General features: G+C 37.1%; 1 protein-coding gene across 1 annotated transcript in view; it reads left to right on the top strand.

Annotated features, from left to right (window-relative positions):
* The first annotated feature begins 2,513 nt into the window (after nt 1–2,513).
* Nucleotides 2,514–24,330, top strand: part of PDE3A (phosphodiesterase 3A) — a 326,043-nt gene continuing 304,226 nt past the window's right edge. The window contains 1 exon segment of the mRNA XM_017888601.1: nt 2,514–3,753. Within this exon segment, the coding sequence (XP_017744090.1) occupies nt 2,794–3,753 (960 nt within the window). The 5' untranslated portion in view covers nt 2,514–2,793.

The following is a 24,330-nucleotide window of genomic DNA, read 5'->3' as shown; positions in this document are numbered from 1 at the left end:
GTTTAACATATGGATTTAGGATATTCTTGTTTTGCTGCCATTAGCAAATGCCATTTTTTTTCCTGTTACAACTTCTAAAAAACGTCTGCTTCCCCTACCCCTAAGTGTTCAGTTTTTATGATAATATTATATTAAAATTTCTAAAGAACTGAGATAATCGTGGGGGTAGGGGACAGATAAAATTGAAATATTCTAAAATTTCCCTTACTCTGCTTTTCTTTTTAACCTTGATATATGCCAGACTTTTACAGTTTATTATTTTAATATGTCATTTTTAATGCCAACAGATATGAACGATTTTCCAATCAAGGTTTTCACTCCGACGTGTCCCAGGTAGGATCTGGCATATGAATCATATGTCTAAAAAGGAAACTCATGAAAGTATGTGTGCATGCTAGGGGGCTCATTTGTCTTTGGCAGAGACATTGCTGCTCCTGTTTCCTTAATTATTAAACAGATGGTGCCTACTGCCATTGACTAGCTGCCCAACTCATACTCCTGTGTGGTAGCACAATTCTGGACATCTGACAGAGAGAAGCTGTACCTTTACAGTTTCTCATATCTACTTATGTCATAATATTAATATCTGCCTCCTACTAGAGCAGGCTGCTTCCCATGAAGCTGTATAAAACTTAAACCATCTTCTCCCCCGTCCCCATAAATTAATTTTATCTCAAGGATCTCCTTTTGGCTTTTTTTATTGCTTCATGTCTACACACAAAATACAGTGACATATTGAATCGATTATCTAAATGCTTTAGGCTGTAAATACACTGTAACCTGGAATGTCAAGATAATTAAGACAAAATTGGATTAAGATTATTATTAGTGAGGGCAAATGACATCTAAGATAGCCATGTTAAAAGTGGAGTATCATATTCTTGTTTTAGTTTTAAAAAGACAACCAGATCCCAAGGAACATCAATAGCGTTTAAGTCCATTGAATAGATATTGAATTCTTTTTCATAATCTGCCAAAAAAAAAAAGAAAAGTTAGCTTGAAAATTTTTAGTTTCTCAAATATCACACTGCTGCTGTACATGAACCTTTACTCATTAATAACTAAGGTCCTGATTTTTTTCATACGCTTTGTTCAAAGATGTAGTATTTTGCAGCCATAGACAGTCTTCTAAGATCTCTCCTAGTGTTGACCCACCTATCCTCACCTCACCCTTGAGGTTTTTCTTTATTAGAACTATCTGGGCTTCTAAACTTTGTTAACCTTTTTTGAGGATATGGTCACTTAGTCTCAATGTAATTTTACCTTCCACAGTCAAAAACTGTTGTGTAATACTCATACACTGGATTTAAATGACTGCTGCCTCTCCTTCCTTTCTTTTTATATATATTGTGGTCTAGGTAAGGCTGATTCTTCCATCATTTGAACCAACAGGCCAGGCTTGGGTTCTCATAAAACAGACCTTCCAGCAGGAGCAACCAAAGGATTACAATGTCACCTGAAATTGGACTGCTGTTGTACCTGACTTGGGAGCATCTTTGAATAAGACAGAAGTGGCTGTCATTTTCAGGGACAGTAGAAAGTATGTTAGCTCTCATCTGCCAAGTAGGCAAACACAATCTTTTTTTATTTTTTTCCCTCCAACGTCCTAGGGAGTTCAGCCTCAGGACCAGCGGCAGCCCCCCACACCCCGGGGCTGCGGTGGGCTGGGCGGTGGATCAGCCTCAGCAGCCCCTGCTCCAGCCTGTAGGGTGAACCGGCAGCTTTCCCAGCAAAGGAGCAATCGAGCTGAGGGTAGCGCCTCCTCCGGAGGAGGGGGCGGGAGCTCGGCTGAGAAAGCTTTCCTAGGGAGTTGCCTTAAAGAAAGAAAGCGGAATTGTCGATCACTCCAGTTGCCAGTTTTATACAATTTTAAGCAGTCGTCTCCTCTCGTTTCCCCTTTGCAAAACTGCAAATCGCCACGAACCTTGCATCAAAAAGAAGTGGGGAGGAAAAAAAAAAAAAAAAAGCAAATTTCCTTCTCCCTTCTCACCCTCCCTTTCCTCTCACCCTCCCTTCCTCTCTTGCTCGCTCCTTCTCCCTCCCTCCCTTCTGCGGCTGCCGCTAGTCTCTCGGTCTGGCTCTCTCTCTGACGGGACTTAGCAACTTTTTATTTCTCAGCCCCTTTTCCATTTTTTTTTTCCATCCTTTGCCATGAATTGGATTGACAGAGGCGGGGGAGGCTTTGCTTTCTGCTCCAGGGAATGGCGATTCGCGTCCTGGGGCCGTGCCGGGGAGAATCGGCCGAGGAGAAAGAAAGAGTGATAGAAAAAGAGCTGCAGAAGGAAGAGAAGGGAGACCTCCATCTGCTGCGGGCCCGGCGCGCTGCAGCGCAGCGCCGAGCTGCGCCTCGGAATGGCCCGGAGCCCGCCCCGCGCCCCATACTCCTCCAGCGTCAGCGTCTCCTGCGCGCGGGATGCATTGGGCAATTTTTGAAATCCTGAAGTAGGAAGAGATCCCGGAGGATATAAATCGGGGGTGGGGGTAGAACAGATAATCTGTAAAAGATATTCAAAGAGAAAAGGGGAATCCTGATCGTTTCTGCCCGTGCTTGCTTTCAACTCGAGCGTGCTAGCTTTTAACTTGAAGAAGTCTCATTGGAGCATCTAGCATTCTCCAGGAGTTATTCAAAAGCTGAAACTTTCCGTGGATTGTGGGCCTGGGGAGAAGGATTCCGAGGGTGGAATTGGGAAGAGCGTGTGTGTGTGTGTGAGAGTGTGCGCGCGCGCGCTCGTGTGGGTCTGGGCGGGGGCGTCGGGGGCCACTGGGAATTCGGTGAAGAGGGCACCCCATACCATGGCAGTGCCCGTCGACGCTGCACGAGTCAGGGACAAGCCCGTCCACAGTGGGGTGAGTCAAGCCCCCACGGCGGGCCGGGACTGCCACCATCGTGCAGAGCTCGCATCGCCGCGGGACTCGGGCTGCCGTGGCTGCTTGGGAGACCTAGTGCTGCAGCCGCTCCGGCGCTCTCGGAAACTTTCCTCCGCGCTGTGCGCGGGCTCCCTGTCCTTTCTCCTGGCGCTGCTGGTGAGGCTGGTCCGCGGGGAGGTCGGCTGTGACCTGGAGCAGTGTAAGGAGGCGGCGGCGGAGGAGGAGGAGGAAGCAGCCCCGGGAGCAGAAGGGGGCGTCTTCCCGGGGCCTCGGGGAGGTGCTCCCGGGGGCGGCGCGCGGCTCAGCCCCTGGCTGCAGCCCTCAGCGCTGCTCTTCAGTCTCCTGTGTGCCTTCTTCTGGATGGGCTTGTACCTCCTGCGCGCCGGGGTGCGCCTGCCTCTGGCTGTCGCGCTGCTGGCCGCCTGCTGTGGGGGGGAAGCGCTCGTCCAGATTGGGCTGGGCGTCGGGGAGGATCACTTACTCTCGCTCCCAGCCGCGGGGGTGGTGCTCAGCTGCTTGGCCGCCGCGACATGGCTGGTGCTGAGGCTGAGGCTGGGCGTCCTCATGATCGCCTTGACTAGCGCGGTCAGGACCGTGTCCCTCATTTCCTTAGAGAGGTTCAAGGTCGCCTGGAGACCTTACCTGGCGTACTTGGCCGGCGTGCTGGGGATCCTCTTGGCCAGGTACGTGGAACAAATCTTGCCGCAGTCCGCGGAGGCGGCTCCAAGGGAGCATTTGGGGTCCCAGCTCATTGCTGGGACCAAGGAAGAGATCCCGGTGTTTAAGAGGAGGAGGCGGTCCAGCTCTGTCGTGTCCGCCGAGATGTCCGGCTGCAGCAGCAAGTCCCATCGGAGGACCTCCCTGCCCTGTATACCGAGGGAACAGGTAAGCACTGGCAACTCCTCTCTCGGCTCCTGGGGAAACTTGAAACACTTGGGAACCGGCGCAGAGTGGAGAGAATCCGAGCGCTGGCAACTAAAGGGAAGATAGCCTAGAAAAGTAGTCTAACTTCAGAATTAATAAGAAACTAGCAGGGTTTTTTTTTTTTTTTTTTTTTTTTTTTTTTTTTTTTTTTTTTTTTTTCTCCCCCTCTCTTTCACACAATAGTTTTATAACGGGAACAACTGAAACACGATTGAGTAACAAAACTAGATGGCATGTGTAGGGTCTTCCACAGCTGGGCCAACTTTTTAGATCTGCTACACCTGGTGTATGGCTTGCCTACTCTTTTCAGTACTCTTACGCTTTCCTTCCTTAGCAGAAATTTTAGAATTAAGTTTACTATTTTAGCAATAAGTGATTTTTTTTAACACACAGATTTCACTAGATTTCTACTTTTAAAAGTAAAATGTCTTTTAATGAAATGATATTAAACATTTATGAAAACCAGTAAAAAGATTCCAGAGCAAAGCAAGCTATGCTTGAAGGTGAGGAATTGATACACATTTTCTGGTTTTGCAGTGAGTTTTATTTGGAGATACTGCAGCTGATGGTACCCAGTTTGTTTTTAAATATAATTTAGGGGCATGCATTATTACATGCTAGTATGTTTTGTATCACAAACTTCAACTTGGGGAATAATATGTCTGAACTTTGGAATTGTTCAAAATTGTCAACTGCGTTTTAGTGTCAACTAAAAACAAAACAGTTCTCTTTAGTATGTGCATACTTAAGTGGATATTTGTAAATTCAAATGGATTTATGTAGATTTTACAGGAAATACTAATTTGGGAGGCCATTTCTAAGACTGCTGGAGGTGTATATCTTCCCACAACGTGGGAGGAGGAGGAACCTGGGATTATAAAGTTGTAAATAAAACTTTAGTCACTTTTGGGGATGAGTCTCCTTATTATCATTAAATGACTTAAAACTATAGAACAGTTGCTCTAAAGGGCATAAAAGAACAAATCCCAATTTTAAATGCATACTGTGTCTAAAAAAGCATACTGAAGTGTATGCCTCTAGTTGAAGCAGATTTGTTCACCTCTCTGTCTGAAGTGGATTTGACACTTGATGGGGAGGAGGAGCTGGTTAGACACAGCAAGTGGAAATTTACACTTTTCCCTTTAAATTAATGCCTACCTATGGTACTATTAGGACAACTTTAGGGAGCAAGAGACTATCCTAAGATAAAGTAAGCTTTTTCTTCTAAGGTTATTCTGTGGCTAATCATTTGGGTATTTCTAAGAAATAGCAGTCACCATATGGTGTGGGTGGCTAGTTTGTTTCTGAAATGGAGTTGATTACACAGACCTATGGCTGTTTGACATTATTTAACAGAGTAGATGACAGCATCATTGTCTGTTTATTTTAAAACAAATGTAGTTATTTGCTTTTCGTTTAGATAAAACAAATGCTTCTTGTGTTTAAGCTTACTCTAAGAGTGGAGGAGAAAGCAGGCCACTGACTGATACTTAGTTTTGGTAAAAATTTGGAAATTGTTACAGTAAAGTAAGTTATCTATTTGAGGGTAAACTAACCATTTTGATTTCTTTTCACAGTTATAGGACAGAATGTCTTTTAAATGAAAACACCACAGCTTTAAGTATGTTCAGAATACACTATTCATTAACTTATAGGGCAATATGATGTGATTATTGCAAAATTCACAATCATAATTTCTAAGGAAAATCTGGGATTTAATCGCAACTTGATTCCAAATTGATACCATTCACCCTGTGGAATTTTTTTTTTATTTTATATTAACATTTATAAGTTAAGAAATTAAGGGTGGATAGAAGATAAGAAGGTGGTTAGGTAAATTAACCAGCAGCGTTCATTAACCCACAAATTTTTATTGGTTTTCTCTGGTTTAAATTGATAAATGGAGAATCTGAATTATCTGCAAAGTTATCAAAGTAAGCATTGCATATTTAATGTTTTGCTGATTAATGCTGTTGGAAAATGTAATTGCAATCTACTTCTGTAATTTTCTTTGGTCACTATTTTTTTTAAAGGCTGTGTTAATGAAGATTATTCTAAAGTGAGAAACTTTATGTCTTACGCGTGATGGAAAAACAAGAATACATTTAGCAGAAATTGAGATACTTGAAGTTTTAATGAGGGCATGGGTGAGTGTGTGCGTGTCACTGAAGACTGGTTTTTATATATATGACCCATTAAAAGTTGTTGCTGAGCATAGTTGTGGGGAGTGGGTGGAAACTAACACAGTGTACTATCTTATAAGATAGGACAGTATCTCATATACGTTAACCTTACTGTGTGAAAAGTTCAGGAGCTTACATAGTAAATGGCTTATCTGTTTTATCATAAGGAAACAAACTTCTGATTAAGGGTGCAAAGTGTACCACTGTCATTTGCATACTTTGTGAAGTCAAACATCAAAATAATTATAAAATAAGTATGTAACACTCCCCTGAATATCATCTGTCTTTTTTCTGAAGGAATATTTACTTTCAACTCAAGACAATTCTCATATGCAACAAGTGAATTTTAAATAGTCATTTAAGAACTTAAAAGCAGAGTCTGTCAGAGTCCTCTTGAGAATTTATTTGCACTTTACTCATTGTGAGGCTTACCGGTGAGAGAATTTCATCATTTTCTTCTCTGTATGAATGGCAGTGGCTAGTTACTTATGAACTATCCCTCTTCAGTGACCCTCAGTTCCAAAAGTGCAAAGAGAATATATGATAAAATTCTCATAAGAGAAACCAACTGACAGATACATTTTTCTCTCTCCCTCCCTTTTTTCCTTTCAAGAACCGTAAATCTATAGCACTGGTGTCTGTGAATGCAAGTGGGAATATCTTTATTCTCAGGAAAGAACAAAGTTTATAGTTCTTCAAAGCTTAAAGAACTATAAAGTTTGTTTGGCTTTTAGTTTAGTCCTGCCAACCCAGTGTCTGCAATACTGAGGCTGATTTTGTAGATGAGTGTGTCAAACTACTTTTTTGGTTGCCCGTGTTAAGAAGACAAGTGTCTGTTAAGGTGTGTGTATCTTTTCTAAGTGGACTTTCGCATCCCAGAGCAGATATGTCTCTCTCAAAGTACCACTGTGCCCTTGGCCCCAAACATGGGAATATACAGAGGTACCTAGACTTTCTTGGACTGTTAGATATTATGCATGATTAATATGTTATTTTTCAGTGTAAAATTTTAATTTTGCAATTTTTTGCTTTTGGAAATTGTATTTGAAGGGGTGTCTCTCCATTCTCTTTATAAATAGAGAACTATAATTGGCTGCTCATTCCTCTCTAATTACTGAGACCACCTTACACATTCACTTTTGAAAGATTTCAAACCAATGCAATTTTATTTTAGTTACCTGTTAAGAAAAAATTTATATTTTTACCTGTGGTTTCAGATAAACACAAAGGCGTATGACTGTTACATTAATGCATCTGTACCACTTAATGATGACATTTTTTGTGATGGATACAACATCATCCATTTTGATCTTAGTTATTGAAAGAAGAGTCAAGTTTTTCAGCACTGATGTGAGAAAGACACTTTTAGGAGAGAAAGCAAACAACAGCAAAGCAAAAATAGGAGAAATGGGTATGGTGTTTGATGGTAAGCACTGGATGGGAGGCACTGTTATTCTTTGACAAAAAAAAATTGCTTATTCTCAAAATGTAGAATACATTGTTTAAATTCCTAAATGCCTTTCAGTATGAACATATTGCTCAAATTGAGTAAGTTTCAGAAATAATCATGGACTTTTAATTAAATTGTAACTTCTGCATTTCAGTAGTGTTACTCAGTTTATGGTGATTCAACGAGCAATACTGATTACTTATGACTTGGTGACAGAATTAAAATTAATTAATGTCAATTTCTGAAAATACTGAAAAGGGAAAACAAGATTTCCTTATCCTTCGGGAAAGGTGGAGGAAAAGAATTTTGTGTGTGTGGGGACAAAATTGTGATATTTAAAGCATACTGAAAACTTTTTTAAGTGACATAAATAGTCAGTGAATCTATATAAATTTACAGGGGCTGGAAGGAGTGAACACAGTAATTTTACTCTTTCTGCATTGAGTCGAAACTGTAAAAAGTTAAAACTGTAGAACTGAAAGAAATGCTGTGTATGCTGGGCTGTCATGTTAATTAAATAAACAACCAGAACAGTGACTCTGTGTATGAAATACATTTTGAAAAGCCTTGGGGGAGGGGGTGCAGGCAGGCAGGGTGAGTGACACTGGCATGAAAAAACATTCATTCTATCTGCAGTGACATTTGTGTGAATTTGTTGTAGTCTATTAGGAAATTCAGCTCTGAGAAATAATCTCTTCAGAGTGCTAGTTGAATAAAGGCTTTACAAATTCAATTTTACTTCCATTCTAAGCAAGTTCTCATTCTGTCAAGGTAGGATGTTTATAAACCTCAAAATTAGAAGTATGCCTATGTATTTTGAGATTTTTCCATTAATACTGTTTGTGTCAGTCAGCCTAGTAGAGTCAATGTCGACTTCATTGAAAACGTGTGTTATTTTATCTATCAAAAGAAAAAGTTTATTTTGGGATTAGGATGGGAGTTGTATTTTTGAGAAAGAGTTATTGTTGTGAGTTATACTGTCCTGGATGTGTGAAGATAATCAACGCAGCTATTGTATCATGCTTTTGCATTGGGTGATGGCGAAATGTCTTATGCTCCCGGAAGTGATGCATAACCCTACAGGTTTATGGTGAATTGTTTACTTGGCTGCCATGTGTCTCCTCTTCATTGGAGTCTTCCTGCTCCATTTCTGTGTGGTGTTTATGTCTTCTAAAAAAACTCCCTCAAATTGAGATTAAAAACCTGTATGCTTATATTCTGCATTCATGTGTTTAACGAACCTCTGTGAAATAATTCTAAAGACCTTCAGAAAGTCCAGTCTCCTATTCTTGTACCTAAAGATGTGTTCTATTAGTGTTCAAATGAAGATAATTCCTTTATATAGAAACTTGAATCCTTTTGGTAATTACCTATATATACTTTCACGATAGGTAGTATTTTTTATGAAAGGAGTTTTGTTGTTTTGTTTTGTTTTTTTTTAGTAAGGCTACTATGGAATTGTTTTAACTTTGAACTGCGAATGTATGTTTGTGCTGTTATTGATATAAAATATACAGATTTCATTACTGAGAAAAAAGTCTAACAGATGCGCCTGAGTTGTAGTTTAGAGGAAGATGTGTTGTATAACAATTATAAAAAATATTAGTTGGCCATACCTGTTCATTGTGAATGTATACCAGTGTTTTAAAAGAAGATGCTACCTGTAGCTAATGTTACCCATTATCCATGAAGGCCTTTGATCAATCAACCTACCAGGTCTCAAATCAACTCATTTTATCTGTGCATTAGTCCTCGTGCTAAAAATGATACAAATAATACACAGAGAGATGCGACACAGCATTTGTCTCTCCAAAGTTTACAGCCTAGTGAGAGTAATGAGACATGAACATAAGAAAAAGGGAAGTCACAGTGAAATCTTAGATAACAGAGAAATGCGTATAATAACTTAGAGCAGGTTTTTAACCTGGCTCCAGGACTCATTCACCTCTGCTCTGAAATTATATGCAAAACTTAATTTGTTCATTCTTACGAGCAAAAAGTCTTAGTGTCATAGGTTTTCAGAAGGTCTTCAACACATATGTGGTTAAACATAAATGGTTTAGATTTTAAGCAACTTTACATTTTGAAGACATGGAGAATATTTTGGAAAATGGAAATTAGTTTGGTGTACCTCTACAGTCTGCTCTGAAACAAAGGTAAAATATTGTTAGACTTAGGACATGTTACACTTCAAAATAGTACACTGATTGTATTAATGTCGAGTTAGTTTATGACTGTAAACAGTTGGTTGCACTGATATTTTAAATGCTTAATTCTGAAAAGGCTGTAATTAGTAGACTAGAATTATTCTGATTTTAGAGAGAAGGAAACTGAGAGTTAGCTAAATGTGTGAAGATAGCCCAAGGCAAGATGGCTTTTGTCCATTTCCTCTTTGACTTGACTATGCTACTGGGGAAACAGAGTAGGAAAGGAGTCGGGCTGGTGACTTTAAGCCTAGGTATTATTTGTAATTTTTCACATGGAGCCAACTGTAAATTCTCATTCAGTATTAAAAGATTGATTGAGTCATCAGATTGAGTGTCAGATGTGTAAATAACACAAAACTTGTTCAGCCCTTACAATGAATTTTCTGGTAATCAGATAATACCAGGGAGCCTCTGGAATGAATTATTCTTGACTTTGTCGAATAAATAAATATCAGTTGCACTGAAAAGTCTAACTTTGTGGAGTCTTATCAAACAAAAGTATTTAGCAGTGGCTGAAATATTGAATATTTTTATTTTAGATTTTCAATACGTTGATTTTTGTATGTTCAGAATTTCAAAATTCCAGGCAAAACGTAATCTGCAAATCGGTAAGGCATTTCTTCATTAGCAAAAACAGCTGGTAATTTTTTTCACCTGTTATTTTGCAGCGTTTCCTTAGAATTTCATTAAAATATAAGTAAATAGGATATAATATCAGATATAAAAATGAAGAACATTACCATTTCGAAGATGGAAAGCTATTTGTGAAGAGTCACAAACTAAGCAATGTGTGTGTTTTTTATCTGATTAGAACTGTCATTTCTTATTTAGGAATCTGTGAATGATTATTAAAGCTTTCAAGGATAACCGGTCTTGCTAACAATAGTAATAACATTACTTTAAGGGTACTCATGTTCTTTCATCCTGAGAAGATGACTGATTATAAGGGTCACGTGTTGTTTGCTGAGGTGTGTGTATGTACATGTGCATGTGTGTACCTGTGTGTGCATGTATGGTTTGTGTGTGTGCGTGTGTGATTTTCCCCTGGCAGAAAATTGCTTTGCTTGTGTCAATTTAGTGAAGAAACAGTGTCACCCAGTGGCTTTGATGAAAACAGTCCTATAAACATTATAGATAAGCACTGTCCAATAGAGATGCAGCACAAGCCATACATTTGATTTTACATTTTCTAGAGGCCATACACACCCAAGAAATGGGTGAAATGAATTATAATAATATTTAACCAGCATAGCATGTCAAGATGTAATCAGTATAAAAAAAATGAAATATTTTGCATTCTGTTTCTTTGTGAGTCTAAATATCTTGTGTGTGTTTTACACTTAAAGCACATTTCAGTTTGGCCTAGCCCCATTTCAAGTATTAAATAGACACAGGGAGCTAATGGCTACCATATTGGGCAGTGCAGCTCTATATTTTTAAAGATTTGTAATATTTGAGATACTAATGTCACCTCTTCAGTTATAATGAAAAATCTTTGTAGATTTAATAACAATATACAGTCTTTACAATTATATCTGTAATCTTGATAGCTCAGTTTTGTACCACTCTAATAGTTGCCAAGTCTATCTCCCCTTTTTTCTTCATTTCTCATTATTGCATTTGTTTTAAAATATGATTGTTTTCATTGGGGAGGGAGATTTAGCAGAGTTCCTTAATAAAAGACCTTTATGTTAACCTGATTTATAACACAGTATCAATATTTCCAGTTAATTATGAATTTGCCTTTAGGAGTTTGGTATGACACAAGCATTGCTTATGGATACACTGTAAACACAACACGTGTTCATGATGATTAGTCTATAATTGGGTTATCTAATGTCTCTTTAGAAATGAAAGTGCTTATGTTTGTAGTGCAGGTCATTATCTTTGTAATTTAGGAAACTAAAAGTCACAAACCTGTTCATCGCTTTAATGGATGAAAATTGTAACAGTGTCTGTAAAGGGCTGATGAGTTTTCACTATTGCTTATATAAATACCACTTTCATGGAAACACAATGAAAATGGTTCATTTTGTGTATAGAGTGGATTGGAGATTTTGATAGTGTGGAATTTTTAAACTAGGAATTGAGATTAGGTGACTTTTGGAGCCATTTTCTGAGTTCTCTCTGGTTTGCAATTTCAAACTGATTTCAGATGAAAAAGTCTGGAAATGTTTAATATCATGTCCTCTCCATCACCTTTCCTGACTCTATGAATTCATTAACAGTAGCCATAATTCCAAAGCTACATCAAGAATAAAGGGAAAATTATACATGGCATTTTACTTTATATGTAGATATATAGATTAACTTTTTAAAAGACATTTATTTTGTGTATAATGTTTATATCTGTGTGTGATACTCTCAGTGCTTGGGACAAGGTATATTATTTATTTTACACTGAAGATTAAGTATAGATAGATTTTATCATAGACAGATAGATTTTCACTTACTAGGAATTCTAAAAGATCAAAAGGCAATAGAATCATGGTATACAAAGAAGCACATTTGGATAAAATGAAATTATGTGGACACTGGCTCACTTCTGATAAAGTTGACTTAATTTAGACTTCTTGAAGAAGCTAGCTGAAGAATGAAATGTCATTGTAACACACATCTGTTGCTTGAAAGAGTTTATACTTGAATGTAACTAGTTACTCTTAGCTCTGGTCAATTTTGAAGTTGATTTAAATTAAAAAAGAGGATGTTCCGGTACTTTTTTTTTTTTTTTTTTGGTCAGTCTTTTTCTGTTCTCCATCTCTATCTATACACGTTTTATTTCATTTCATTTCATTTTCTTTTTATCTAATAGATTATTCTCCCTCAGAATGTGTTTCAAATTTTAAGGAATGCCATTCTGTCTCTCCCAGTACCTTGTTAGAATATTGAAATAATTTTATGCAAGAATCTTATGGTTTTGGTTTAATAGGATTTTAGTAAAAATTTTCCATCTTGTGAAGTAAGTTTAAATAACTGAATATTTATGCTATGTCTGTGGCAAGTGTTTCCTTCTCTCCAGGTATAAACCACTTAAAGAGACCTAATGGAAGTTTGAAGTCATAGAGATATTATTCAGTGGGGAATGTTTAATTTTGTGGCAACTGCTATACTGCTATGTGGAATCAGCATCCTTAGTCCATTTTTAAGCTGGCATGAACACAAATAAATGAAATAGTTTTTATTTTTTATCGTATTTTAGAGATCCACTTCAGAAATGCTCTTTAGCAAGCAGTGTTTGTCCTCGTGGTATGAAACATCCCCTTGTTTGGGAGCTATTATTTCGGGGTCCAGCCTCAGCAGCAGTCCCTCAGGAAGTCTGGAAGGGAGAGAGCCTGCTGAACTGCTTATGCTGTATTGAGAATTTGCTTTCTAATCTCAGGAACTAAGGGAATCAGATTCAGATTAAGACAGTTTTATTATAAAAGGAATCAAATTTTGTAGCTTCCTTTTCTCAACCATCAGCATTTCATTTAGAAAATTCGGGCCCAGTGTCTTGCTTATTGTAAGTGCTGGCTGGATGGTAGGAAAATGGGTGAAAAGAAATAAGAGACTTTTAACTTGAAATATTTATCTCCCCATTCTCTTGAGATTGAGGTGGTGACTTAATTGATTTAGGGAAATTTCGATGGAAAGAAGAGAAGAAATAGACTATCAACAAACCTATACATTTTCATTTTTAATGTGATGTTTACATTTTGGTTACTTAAAAAAATACTTTCTTGCATATGTTACATAAGGAGCTGTGCCCTTACTGGTAGGAAATCCCATGTTCAGCATGAGTCCTAGATAATTATTTTTAGTTCACTCTCAACTGAAAATAACCAAAGCTACCACCAAGATCATTGTAGTATAAAACTTTGAAAGATTTCTGAAGTTAGGGTTCATCTTTTAGAAAAATAAAATATCAAGTGTATTTCACATTCAACTAATACACTGAGAGAGAACAAACTCTGTCATTATTTTCTTCCATTCCATCCCACAGGGCTCTGACAGGTGCTCTTCCGCTATCACCTTTTTTACACTCTAGTAGTCTGCATTCTTGTTAGAGGTCCTTACTGAATAGCTGTGTTTTGTGAAAAGTCTCATGTAAAGCAAATGCCATCTCTTTAGCTTTTAACTGTGATCGATTACAAAACAAAGTTTGAGATGGTTGCTTCCAGAGATGACATTGTGAAATTGACTTTTTAAAAATGTCATCCAACCGCAGTGCTAGTTCCATCATGTGGAATGATCTAGAAATTTGGTAGCCTAATTTCAGAGTCAAGTTGAACTGAAAAATCAGAAGCTTATAGGGTTTTATGGAATAATAAATTTAGCTTTTCAGTCATTTTTCTTTGGTCCACCTAGTTTTTAATAGAACTTGACTTGTGAAAATCGAACAATTTAAGTCAGATAAGAATGTTTGTTGCTGTAGTTTTAATACTTAGAAAAGGTACAGTATTGTCATATCCTCTCACTGAAATCAGAGACATATCTTTTGAGTATGTTAGGCAGATGATCATGGCATGAGATGAACTAGGAATACAATGTTTAGGAAAAAAGTGATTTCCAACCTTATGGTGTCAAGTTTCTTTTTATCTGTAGATGTCAAGTGTTCTCATAGGCAGACTTTTTAGAGTTTGCTATCACTGACAGCTTCCAGAGTTTGAGAGTTTTTTGAATATACTATTTTAAAATCTCAATATGGTTTTATTTGAAAAAATATATTACTAACTGAGACATTCATTATAAATTAAACTGAAATAAAATATAATGAAGCTATTTGTGAGTTTAATTGGAGTTGTTTTTTGCTAGATAAGTAGGATCTAAATTACAGCATAGTTATTAAGGCAATAGCCTCATTTTGTCCACTTCTCATCATTCCTTTTTACTTAAATAACAATTAGATTTACTCATCTTAACCCCTTTACAGAACTACAGCTAGAACTTTTAAGTGTTTTTGATGGAACTTCCTTAAGCAATTAACTAGTCCTAATAAAAAGTGTGAGAATTAGATTGGGAATGTTGGATACATATGTAACTAAACACTGATGAAGTAAGTTATCTAAAAAATAAAATGACGTTCAGATGTGAAAACCACCATAAAATGAGTGCCAAAACTAATGGTAGTATTTTTGTTTGTGCAGAAAGAAGACTAGATCAAAATCAAACGAATAATTCCTCAGCTTTCAAAAAATATTTTATCGTCTTTTGAGGACATAATATTAGTTCACGTAAAAACTAGAACCCTATATGCTTTGAAAAGAGGAGAAGACACTGAGAAAGACACTCTTGGAAGCTGGGGGGGAAATCCAGTCATGCATTGCCGCAAGATCTGTCTTTAGACCAAAACCACTCAGGGGATGATGGTCTGTGTAAGAGATCCTAATGCTATTCACAAACTCTCCTGACATTCATTAGTTTTCAAGACATTGATTCTTATTCTTTAACTTTTAGCACATTTATCATTTTACTTATACATGTATGCTAATAGCAATCTTATGTGAACTTTTACCTCTTATACGACCAGAATTAATTAAAATGTCAACAAGTTTTTTATTTAAAATCTCAGAACTTTCTCCATTTTACATTGAATATTTGCTACATTGTAAGCATTTCAGTATGACTAGATTCTTCTTTTTTTCTAACTTCTCCCCTGTTGATACTTATTCATATAACTATAATGCCATGTTAATCAAACTATTGTTTATGAATTATAACAGTAAATGCCTCTGGTTAATAGATTAATCAACCTGCCTTAGACGCTTTTGAAGTCTGTGAGGACATTGCTTAATTTCACCTACATGTAATTACATATCATTTGACACCCTCTAAATTGAGCTGTTTATTGTAGTTCTCAAAATTTACTGTGAATAAAAATTATTTGGGAAAACTATTGAAATTCAGACCTTTCAATACTGGATTATAGATCCTGTAGCCCTCCAGATACTCTGATTCAGTTCAGTGTAGAGTGGGGTCCAGAAATCTGCAGTTTTAAGGAACACCCCAGTTGCTTCTGTTGAGAATCACAGGACTATAAATTTCTGTCTACTGAAACTGTACAGGAAGTTCTGGCTTTGGCAGTCCAATTCAACAAATAGTTTAAAAGTGCTTGTCTCAGACAAGAAGGGTCAGTATCATGGGGAAAAACTATACACACACACACTATAGTTTATGAACTTATCACGTTCATGAATGTTTCACTTTGATTTCATTTCTTTGAAGTTCAAAAAACTTAATTGATGATACCTCAAAGAAGTTTTTTTGATCACCCTGGATATCAATTTCCTCATCTGTAAAATAGGAATAGGAACGTCAGCTTCACTACATATTTCATATGGCTGTTATAAAGGCTAAATCAAAATAAATTGCTACACAAATGTTAAATAGAAAGAATGTATGCACTCTCTGGACTGACACAGACCAAAGCTTGTATTATATACCAGTTTGTTAAACTTTCAAAACTTTAGTACCCTGTCTATACCATAAGAATAATGTAACTGATTTCTTAAGGTTGCGAAGGTCAAATTAATGAAATAATGGACAGAGGTTCTTGTAAAACATTGTGCACAGCTGAATGTGAATAATACATATTCTTGCCTATTAGAGCCAGGTCATTGAAGGTTATAGGCTAAATTTCAGAAAGCACTATGTAAAACAATGCAAACAAATTTGCATTTGATTACAAAAACTCACAAGTCTTAACCAAATATGCAAATTTAATGGAAGTTAAATAAAACGGTATTAGGGAGTTAAATTGTAAGCAAAACCACTGCCAAGTGAGGGTTCCTAGGAACCAGATAATGTAACAATAGAAGGAGAGAGATCTGACAGGGACTTCAGATACTTCAGGTGCTTCATTGAAAAAGGCTTAAGAGAGATATTTAAGAAAATTAATGGAGTCCTTGAATGTCTTTGTAAAAATGATGCTTTTGAGGGTCAGTTGTGTCGTGTGTCCTATAACCCCAACTACAGAAACTTGATTCATGCTTTAAATTTGCTCTGTACTCTATCTGCCATTACAACCTATATTTTATCTTGAAAAACAAAATGATTTTCAAAATTTTAGTTTCATTTTTCATGGTAAAATTTCAGTCATGTCCATCCTTTTTCTCATTATATACCAGTAGTGCCGTTATTCTCAAATGACAGGGACTTGCTGCTTATTAACTGTATAATACAGCTAAGCCCTGGCTCAGCTATGGCCCTCAGTGGAAGGTAGTGAGTATTTATTTTATCACATAAAAATATTTCTCAGGATGCTGTCTCTTTTACCGGCTTCCACAGGGCTTTACTCTAGGCCTTAACCCTCAGACCACTCTTCTTCCAGATTTTTCCACTTATTGAATGATCTTTCAGTCTAGTCTGAGGTAGTTATTTTGGTTTGGCCCTAGGAGCAGCAGGAGTCTTGTGGAGTCTCAGGCTACTCCTATTGGTTTCAGTTTATAAATTCTGCCTAGAGTGGTCATCTCTTTCCTAACTTGGTTACAGACAGTCCATGGATTTCCACTTTTGTGATAGAAGATGGAAAAAGGTGAGGAGGAGAGGACAGCATATCACATAGGCCATGAGGGGTCATTGCAAGACTCGTTCTGAGGCAGATGGGATACCATCAAATGATTTTGAGTAAAGAAAGGATGTTACCAGCCTTATGTTGAATAGGATGTCTCATATTGTCTGTGTAGAGTGAGAATAGGTGTTATGATGTAAGAAGGTAACCAATTAAGATTGTTATAATAATCCAGAGATGATTGGGAGTTGGACCAAAATGATAATGTCAGGGGCAGATTTTAAATATATGTTGAAATCAGTACTGCCAAGTTGGGTATTGAACTGATATTTCCTTTGAGGATAGACAGAGAGTTCCTTTAATGTTTTCTCTTATTTTAGGGACCAAATAATAAAGGAATATTTATCTTTATTTCTTGCTTTAAAAAGATCTGATTGGGTTGACTTTTTTTTTTCTTCTAATTTTATCTTCTGCCTACACCTTCCAGAAGATGTGCAAACTGGAGACCTGACATTTGGGAAGGTCATGAAATCTACTTACATGGAAATAAATTCTAATCAAGCATCTCAAACTCTTCAGAAGTTTTCCAGTTTGTTAGGATGCTATAACATTTTGTGTAATAAAAGTTGGTTTTGAAATTTTATTTTGATATAAATGTCTTTATATTTTAAAATCCATTTTAACAAGATGAAATTTTAATAAATTTGTGTCATTCACATGCTCTTCCTTTTAAAGAGATGTATTTGCAGCTGATAGTCCTCATATCTTTTTTTAAAAAATTTAATTTAATTTAATTTTAAAATTCCAGAATACACGTGCAGGATGTGCAGGTTTGCTACATAGGTAAACATATACCATGGTGCTTTGCTGCATCTATCAACCTGTCACCTAAGCATTAGGTCCAGCATGCATTAGCTATTTATCTTGCTTTTTTTCACCCTGTCACCCCACCTGACAGACTCCACTGTGTTGTTCCCCTCCCCATGTCCATGTGTTATCATTGTTCAGCTCCCACTTACAAGTGACAACATGTGGTGTTTGGTTTTCTGTTTCTGCATTAGTTTGCTAAGAATAATGGCTTCCAGCTCCATCTGTGTCCCTGCAAAGGAGATGACCTCATTCCTCTCTATGGCTGCATAGTATTCCATGGTGTATATGAACCAAATTTTCTTTATCTAATCTATCGTTGATGGGCATCTGAGTTGATTCCATGTCTTTGCTATTGTGAACAGTACTGCAATAAACATATGCATGCACATATCTTTATAATAGAATGACTCATATTCCTTTGGGTATATTCCCAGTAATGGGATTGCTGAGTAAAATGCTATTTCTGGTTCTAGGGCTTTGAGGAATCACCACACTGTCTTCCACAATGGTTGAGCTAATTTACATTCCCACCACCAGTGTAAAGGCATTGTTATTTCTCCACAGCCTCACCAGCACCTGTTGTTTCTTGACTTTTTAATAATAACTGCCGTTTTGACTGGCATGTGATGGTATTTCAATGTGGTTTTGATTTACATTTCTCTAATGGTCAGTGATGTTCAGCTTTTTTTTCATATGTTCGTTGGCCACACAAATGTCTTCTTTTGAGAAGTGTCTGTTTATGGCCTTTGTCCATTTTTTAATGGGGTTGGGTTTTTTTTTTTGTTTTTTCTTCTTTCTTTTTTTCTGGTAGAGTTGGTGTTTCACCATGTTGGCCAGACTGGTCTCCGTCTCCTGACCTCAAGTGATCCGCCTGCCTCGGCCTCCCAAAGTGTGGGATTATAAGTGAGAGCCACTGCGCCTGGCCTTTTTCTTGTAAATTTAAGTTCCTTGTGTTATGCCCAGACCTTTTATTCCCCAAAGAAGACCACCAGAGACCAGAGTCAAAGCCAAGCGGCAAGGATCTTTAATGCAAGTTCGAACTTGGTCCCTCCGTTTTACAACATACAAGAGGGCCCTGAACAATGCGTGCGCTTGCCTTTTATAGCCTAATGTAAACAGGACTTGTAAAGTTGCAGAGGAACGAGGGAATTCTCTAGGTTACAGCATTACAATTGGTTAACATTTTAAGTCTATACATTTAGCAGTTTTTTTATTGGTTCCCGCGCTCTCACAAACGACTGTGCTCTTATCGGGGACTTTCCAGGTGGTGTCTTTCTAAAGTTGAGATATATGGTAGTCTTTGAATTGAGAGATATATGGTGGGGAGACATGTAGTGGGATGAGCCCAGTAAGTTGAGAGATATATGGTGGGGAGACATGTAGTGGGATGAGCCCAGTAAGTTGAGAGATATGTTTATACTGGTCTCAGGAAGTTTGAGAGATAAATGGCAAGCACTAGTAATTTAGAACAGAAAAAGAACAAGACAGGGACTTTCACAATGCTTGTCTATACAACATCTGAAATCTATAGATAACATTATCGGTTGGGTCCGGGGTCAACTTGTTAACTAGGCTCAAGGCGCCGCCCGGGCTGTCTGCCTTTAGGGTCAACTTTTAGCTAGGCTCAAGGCGCCGCCCGGGCTGTCTGCCTGTGGATTTCATTATTTCATTTAATCTCTTTCACTTGTAGATTCTGATTAGACCTTTGTCAGATGAATAGATTGCAAAATTTTTCTCCCATTCTGTAGGTTGTTTGTTCACTTTAATGATAGTTTGTTTTGCTCTGCAGAAGCTCTTTAATTAGATCCATTTCTCAATTTTTGCTTTTGTTGCAATTGCTTTTGATGTTTTTGTCATGAAATCTTTGCCCATGCCTATGTCCTGAATGATATTGTCTAGATTTTCTTCTAGGGTTTTATAGTTTTGGCTTTGAATTTAAGTCTTTAATACATCTTGAGTTAATTTTTATATAAGGTATAAGGAAGGGGTCCAGTTTCAATTTTCTGCGTATGGCTAGCCAGTTCTTCCAACACCATGTATTAAATAGGGAATCCTTTGCCCATTGTTTGTTTTTGTCAGGTTTGTGAAGATCAGATGGTTGTAGATGTGCAGTCATATTTCTGAGTTCTGTATTCTGTTGAATTGGTCTATGTGTCTGTTTTTGTACCAGTACCATGCTGATTTGGTTACTGTGGCCTTGTAGTATAGTTTGAAGTCAGGTAGCATAATGCCTGTAGCTTTGCTCTTTTTGCTTAGGATTGTCTTGGCTGTGTGTGCTGCTTTTTTGGTTTCATATGAATTTTAAAGTAGCTTTTTCTAATTCTGTGAAGATTGTCAATGATAGTTTAATTGGAATAGCTTTAAATCTATACATTACTTTGGACAGTATGGCCAGTTTCACAATATTGATTCTCCCTATCTATGAGCATAGAATGTTTTCCATTTGTTTGTGTCCTCTCTGATTCTTTGGATGCTCTAAATATCTTAAGGTCTAGTATAGCAAAAACATGAGACTTTCAAAGAAAATTCAAGGTTTTCTCTATTAGTCTTTGAATAGTCTGACAAATCCCATTTCCATCAAAGACATATTGCCAATACATCCCAGGTCTTTTTATAGAGGAAATACTTCTATTTTGTTTTCGTATTAACTCAGACCATCTGTTGACCTACAGAGCACTTCAGTGATAGGTGCTATATAAATATTTAAATTATGATAGCTGATTGCTCTGTAAGTTTAGAGTTTGCTGATTCTATATTGTGGTTAATTTCTGATTATGAAGCATTTTTACATACTGCTTAGGAACAACAAAAGATAAGATATTTTAAAATGTGTGAAATGAAGAGTTTTTAAATCACATGGGAAAATACTTTTGATGACTGGAAAGTGAAATCATGAAACAAAATTGAGGATAGGCCAAATTCATAGCAGAAAGGAAACTTGTCAAGATGTTCATTCTTGTTTATGTGGGAGAATAATGGGTTATTTTACGTACTTTTATATCCTTTTCTGTATTTTGTAAGTTTTCAAACCTTCACACGTATTTTATAATCAGAAAAACAAAGCTTTATAAAGAAATGTAGTACTTTGACATTGTTCCTTTGGATATGTTCACAGAATATTTATTAGGGCCATTGCCTTAGTGGTTGTTTGGGTTGGAGACATGGAAATTGCACCTCCAGGTGGTTTTAGGAATGGTAATGTGTGATATTCAATACTGTGTAGAACACCGTTGGAAGTAAAATCCTTTTGCATTCCTAATTTTTGACCCAGACGGCTGGACAGGCTTAAAATTTCTTATAAGATCGGAGATCCTACTGGTAGCTGATCCTCCAAAGTAGATCCCTGAAATTTTAGATCAGCCTGCAGACAATTTTTGTAACTTTACCTGAAGGCAGAGTTTTATGAAAATATATACATCCACGTATATGTACATATGTACCGAAATGTGTTTCAGTTTTTACAAAGGCTCTTTGATGTCTTTTGTTTTAGGGGTGGCAACAAAACTCTTCCACCACAACTGATACATTGAGATGAACATGAAAACAAATGTTATTCTGCTAAGGAGAGAAAATTCCTTACAAAACATGTAGAAGAGAGTATTATACTACCTCACTGATTACCAGGCCAATAAGGTTACAAATAAACATCAGGTTCATAATGATTATTGTTTAAAGTAATGAGCATGTTTTCTAAAAATGAGTTATTTCTGTATTTTGTTGTTTTCATGTGTTTGAGTTACATACACTGTATATAGTATTGATTAACTTCAGTTTTGCTTCTTAGGATTTTGCTGAGTGTTCCCTGCATTTCCTTCATAAGACTAAGGAACTTTATACATTTCCATTTGCTATTGCTTGTTTGAATAAATGAATACAGAAAGAAAGCAATGTGTACATAATATTTTTTTTAAATGCGGCCACATCTAGGATTATTAAAATGCTTTTCATTTGGAGAGCTGTACAATTTTGCAGAAATAAATTTGAGAATATTAAAACAGTTTCTATAACTACTTAGAAAATAGAGAGTGTGCTCTCACTTAACCAAGAAAAAAAATCTTTCTAGAAGAAAATATGATAGAATCAGAGACTATAAACAGAAAAATCACTTTTACTCAATCAATCATTCCACCCAGTTTTCACTGTTCTGTCGAAGAAGAGTTAGCAGGATAGTACTAGCTGATCATGCTTGCGATGGTTGAGTTAAGGTGACAGAGGTTGGTAGCCATTTCCTTTCTCTCTCTCTTTATGTGTGTGTGAGGAGGAAAGGGGGCAATCAGGACTGAAGTTAGCGTTTGGGTGGAATCCAGATCTCAGTCTTGCAGGTCAGAGATGCAATTTTTCCATAAAACTAGAGGTTATCCACTGTGGAGTCACACTAATAATAAAACTATATCTCATCAATCAGAATGTCAGGTTATTAATGGACACAGGAATTTAACTGTAAGGAAGACCAGAGTGCCAGTACTTACTAGTCAGTGCTTCTTGTTTTTAGTGGGAAAGTCACCTTTAGCATGGTTGGCTCCTAGACTGCAGCTGGGGATCTCTGGCTTGTGGGAATTCTCCTTGGAAAACTTACACTGTTTGCGTTTTTTATTCCAGAACGTTTGAAGTGTGCCCACAACATCCCAGAAAGTGTGGGGATTGCTGGGGGAAGATTCAGAAATGAACCACCTTTGCACCCTCCCTGAGTAAAGATACTACAGTAACAAATGATTATAGTGCCAAGGGATAAATGCTTTGAAAAACAGAAAGTCATGAGAACTTTGCCCTCCAGAAAGGTCATAGCTAAATTTAATGCTCAAATACCATCACCCTCTTAACATGGATTTCTGGTAAAGTTCTGTCTTCCTGTCTTTTCTGACTTTTCCTTTTGATTTATGTTTAACTTTCTCATGTGTTTATGTTAGTAGTAAGCCAACTGTAATCAATTTTGGTACAATATAAAGAATGTATCTAAAATAGAAAAAAACAAACCCAGGGTATTTGTAAAAGAATATTTCTATATATTTCCTCTGTGGGCATAAGGCCCAGAGGATATGAGGTAGGGAAGGATTAAGATGTGTTGTAGAGCTGGACACCAGGTGTAGAGTGCATACTGGGTTGTGGAAAAGACATGTGGAACCGATCGTCCTGCTTTTGTACTGAGGAGTAGAGGTGGGATGGTGGGAAATTTTAAGAGGTATGATAAGGGGATGTGGAGCCGGTGTGGAGGGCAAGCGGGATGAAAACTTGAGTGTTTTAAGATTAGGTTGAGGAATTTGATATTTTATGTGTACCAAGCATTATATTTTTTAACCTAATAGTGATGTGAACAGTTTAAACATAATTATACTTGCAGTGGATTAGGTGGGGACCCAAATGGACACAAGGAGGCATTTAAGAGGTATTGTGAAAGTCCTGGGTAGAGACATTGAAAATTCATTAAGATACTAGTGGTGGGCAGGAAAGAAGATTTAAGAAAAAAAAAAAAAAAAAAAAAACTGCAGTTGGGAGGATTAGCCTGTGATTGATAGTGGAAGGTGTTAACAAAGGGCATTAACACCACTTAAAATTGTGAACCTGACAAACTAGAAAGATAGTGGTGCTGGTCACTGAGGAAGAAAAGCATCAGATCAGTTTTTGTTTATTTTAGTTTCGGGATGAAGGAGGGAAGATGATGTGTTTGGTTTGGACATATTCAGTGTATGTTGCTTTTCTACCTCATGTGACCTTGTCTGCTTGAAGCTGCTCAATTTTCTTAGTTCACACAAAATATTTTAATACCACAGCCATGTTAGTTCACCATATTTTCCTGATTAGTATGTACATGCTTTTTAGAACTGAAGCTTCTTGTGCCCAGCCTATCACTACAAACACAGAAAGGTTGTAGGTTTTGGATATTTTAATTTGTGCAAAGACTATCACCCTATTTAAGATTAGATGTTAAGCACAGTCCTAAATCTTACAGGGCAGATGATTTTTTACTCTTGGTGCTGAATCCTACTGATGAAAGATATTACTGAGTCAGTACAGACTTCAACTTCTGTGTAGCCCTCTAACGATCCCCAGGGCAATATACTGTTGTAACCTTTGATCACACTTAAAAAGTACATGGGCAAGGTTCTTATCCTTGAGCAGATGAGTGCTTTTCATATGACTAGTTAAAAGCTTACTTTATCAGTGGAGACAATCTAGGCTGTCGAGAGAAGTTAACCTTGTAAAATTATCAGGTTGAGTTCTGCTTTGATGTTTTTCTTGGGTTATCCTAGATGCTTACTATGGTTTGCCTTTTGTACAGTTAATATTTGTATGTATAAATTAGGCTACATTCAGTATATATATAATATATATATTATATGT

Source organism: Rhinopithecus bieti, unplaced genomic scaffold (assembly GCF_001698545.2).
Source record: "Rhinopithecus bieti isolate Rb0 unplaced genomic scaffold, ASM169854v2 scaffold_15769, whole genome shotgun sequence".
NCBI classification, from domain to species: domain Eukaryota; kingdom Metazoa; phylum Chordata; class Mammalia; order Primates; family Cercopithecidae; genus Rhinopithecus; species Rhinopithecus bieti.
This window is presented reverse-complemented; position numbering and strand designations above follow the sequence as displayed.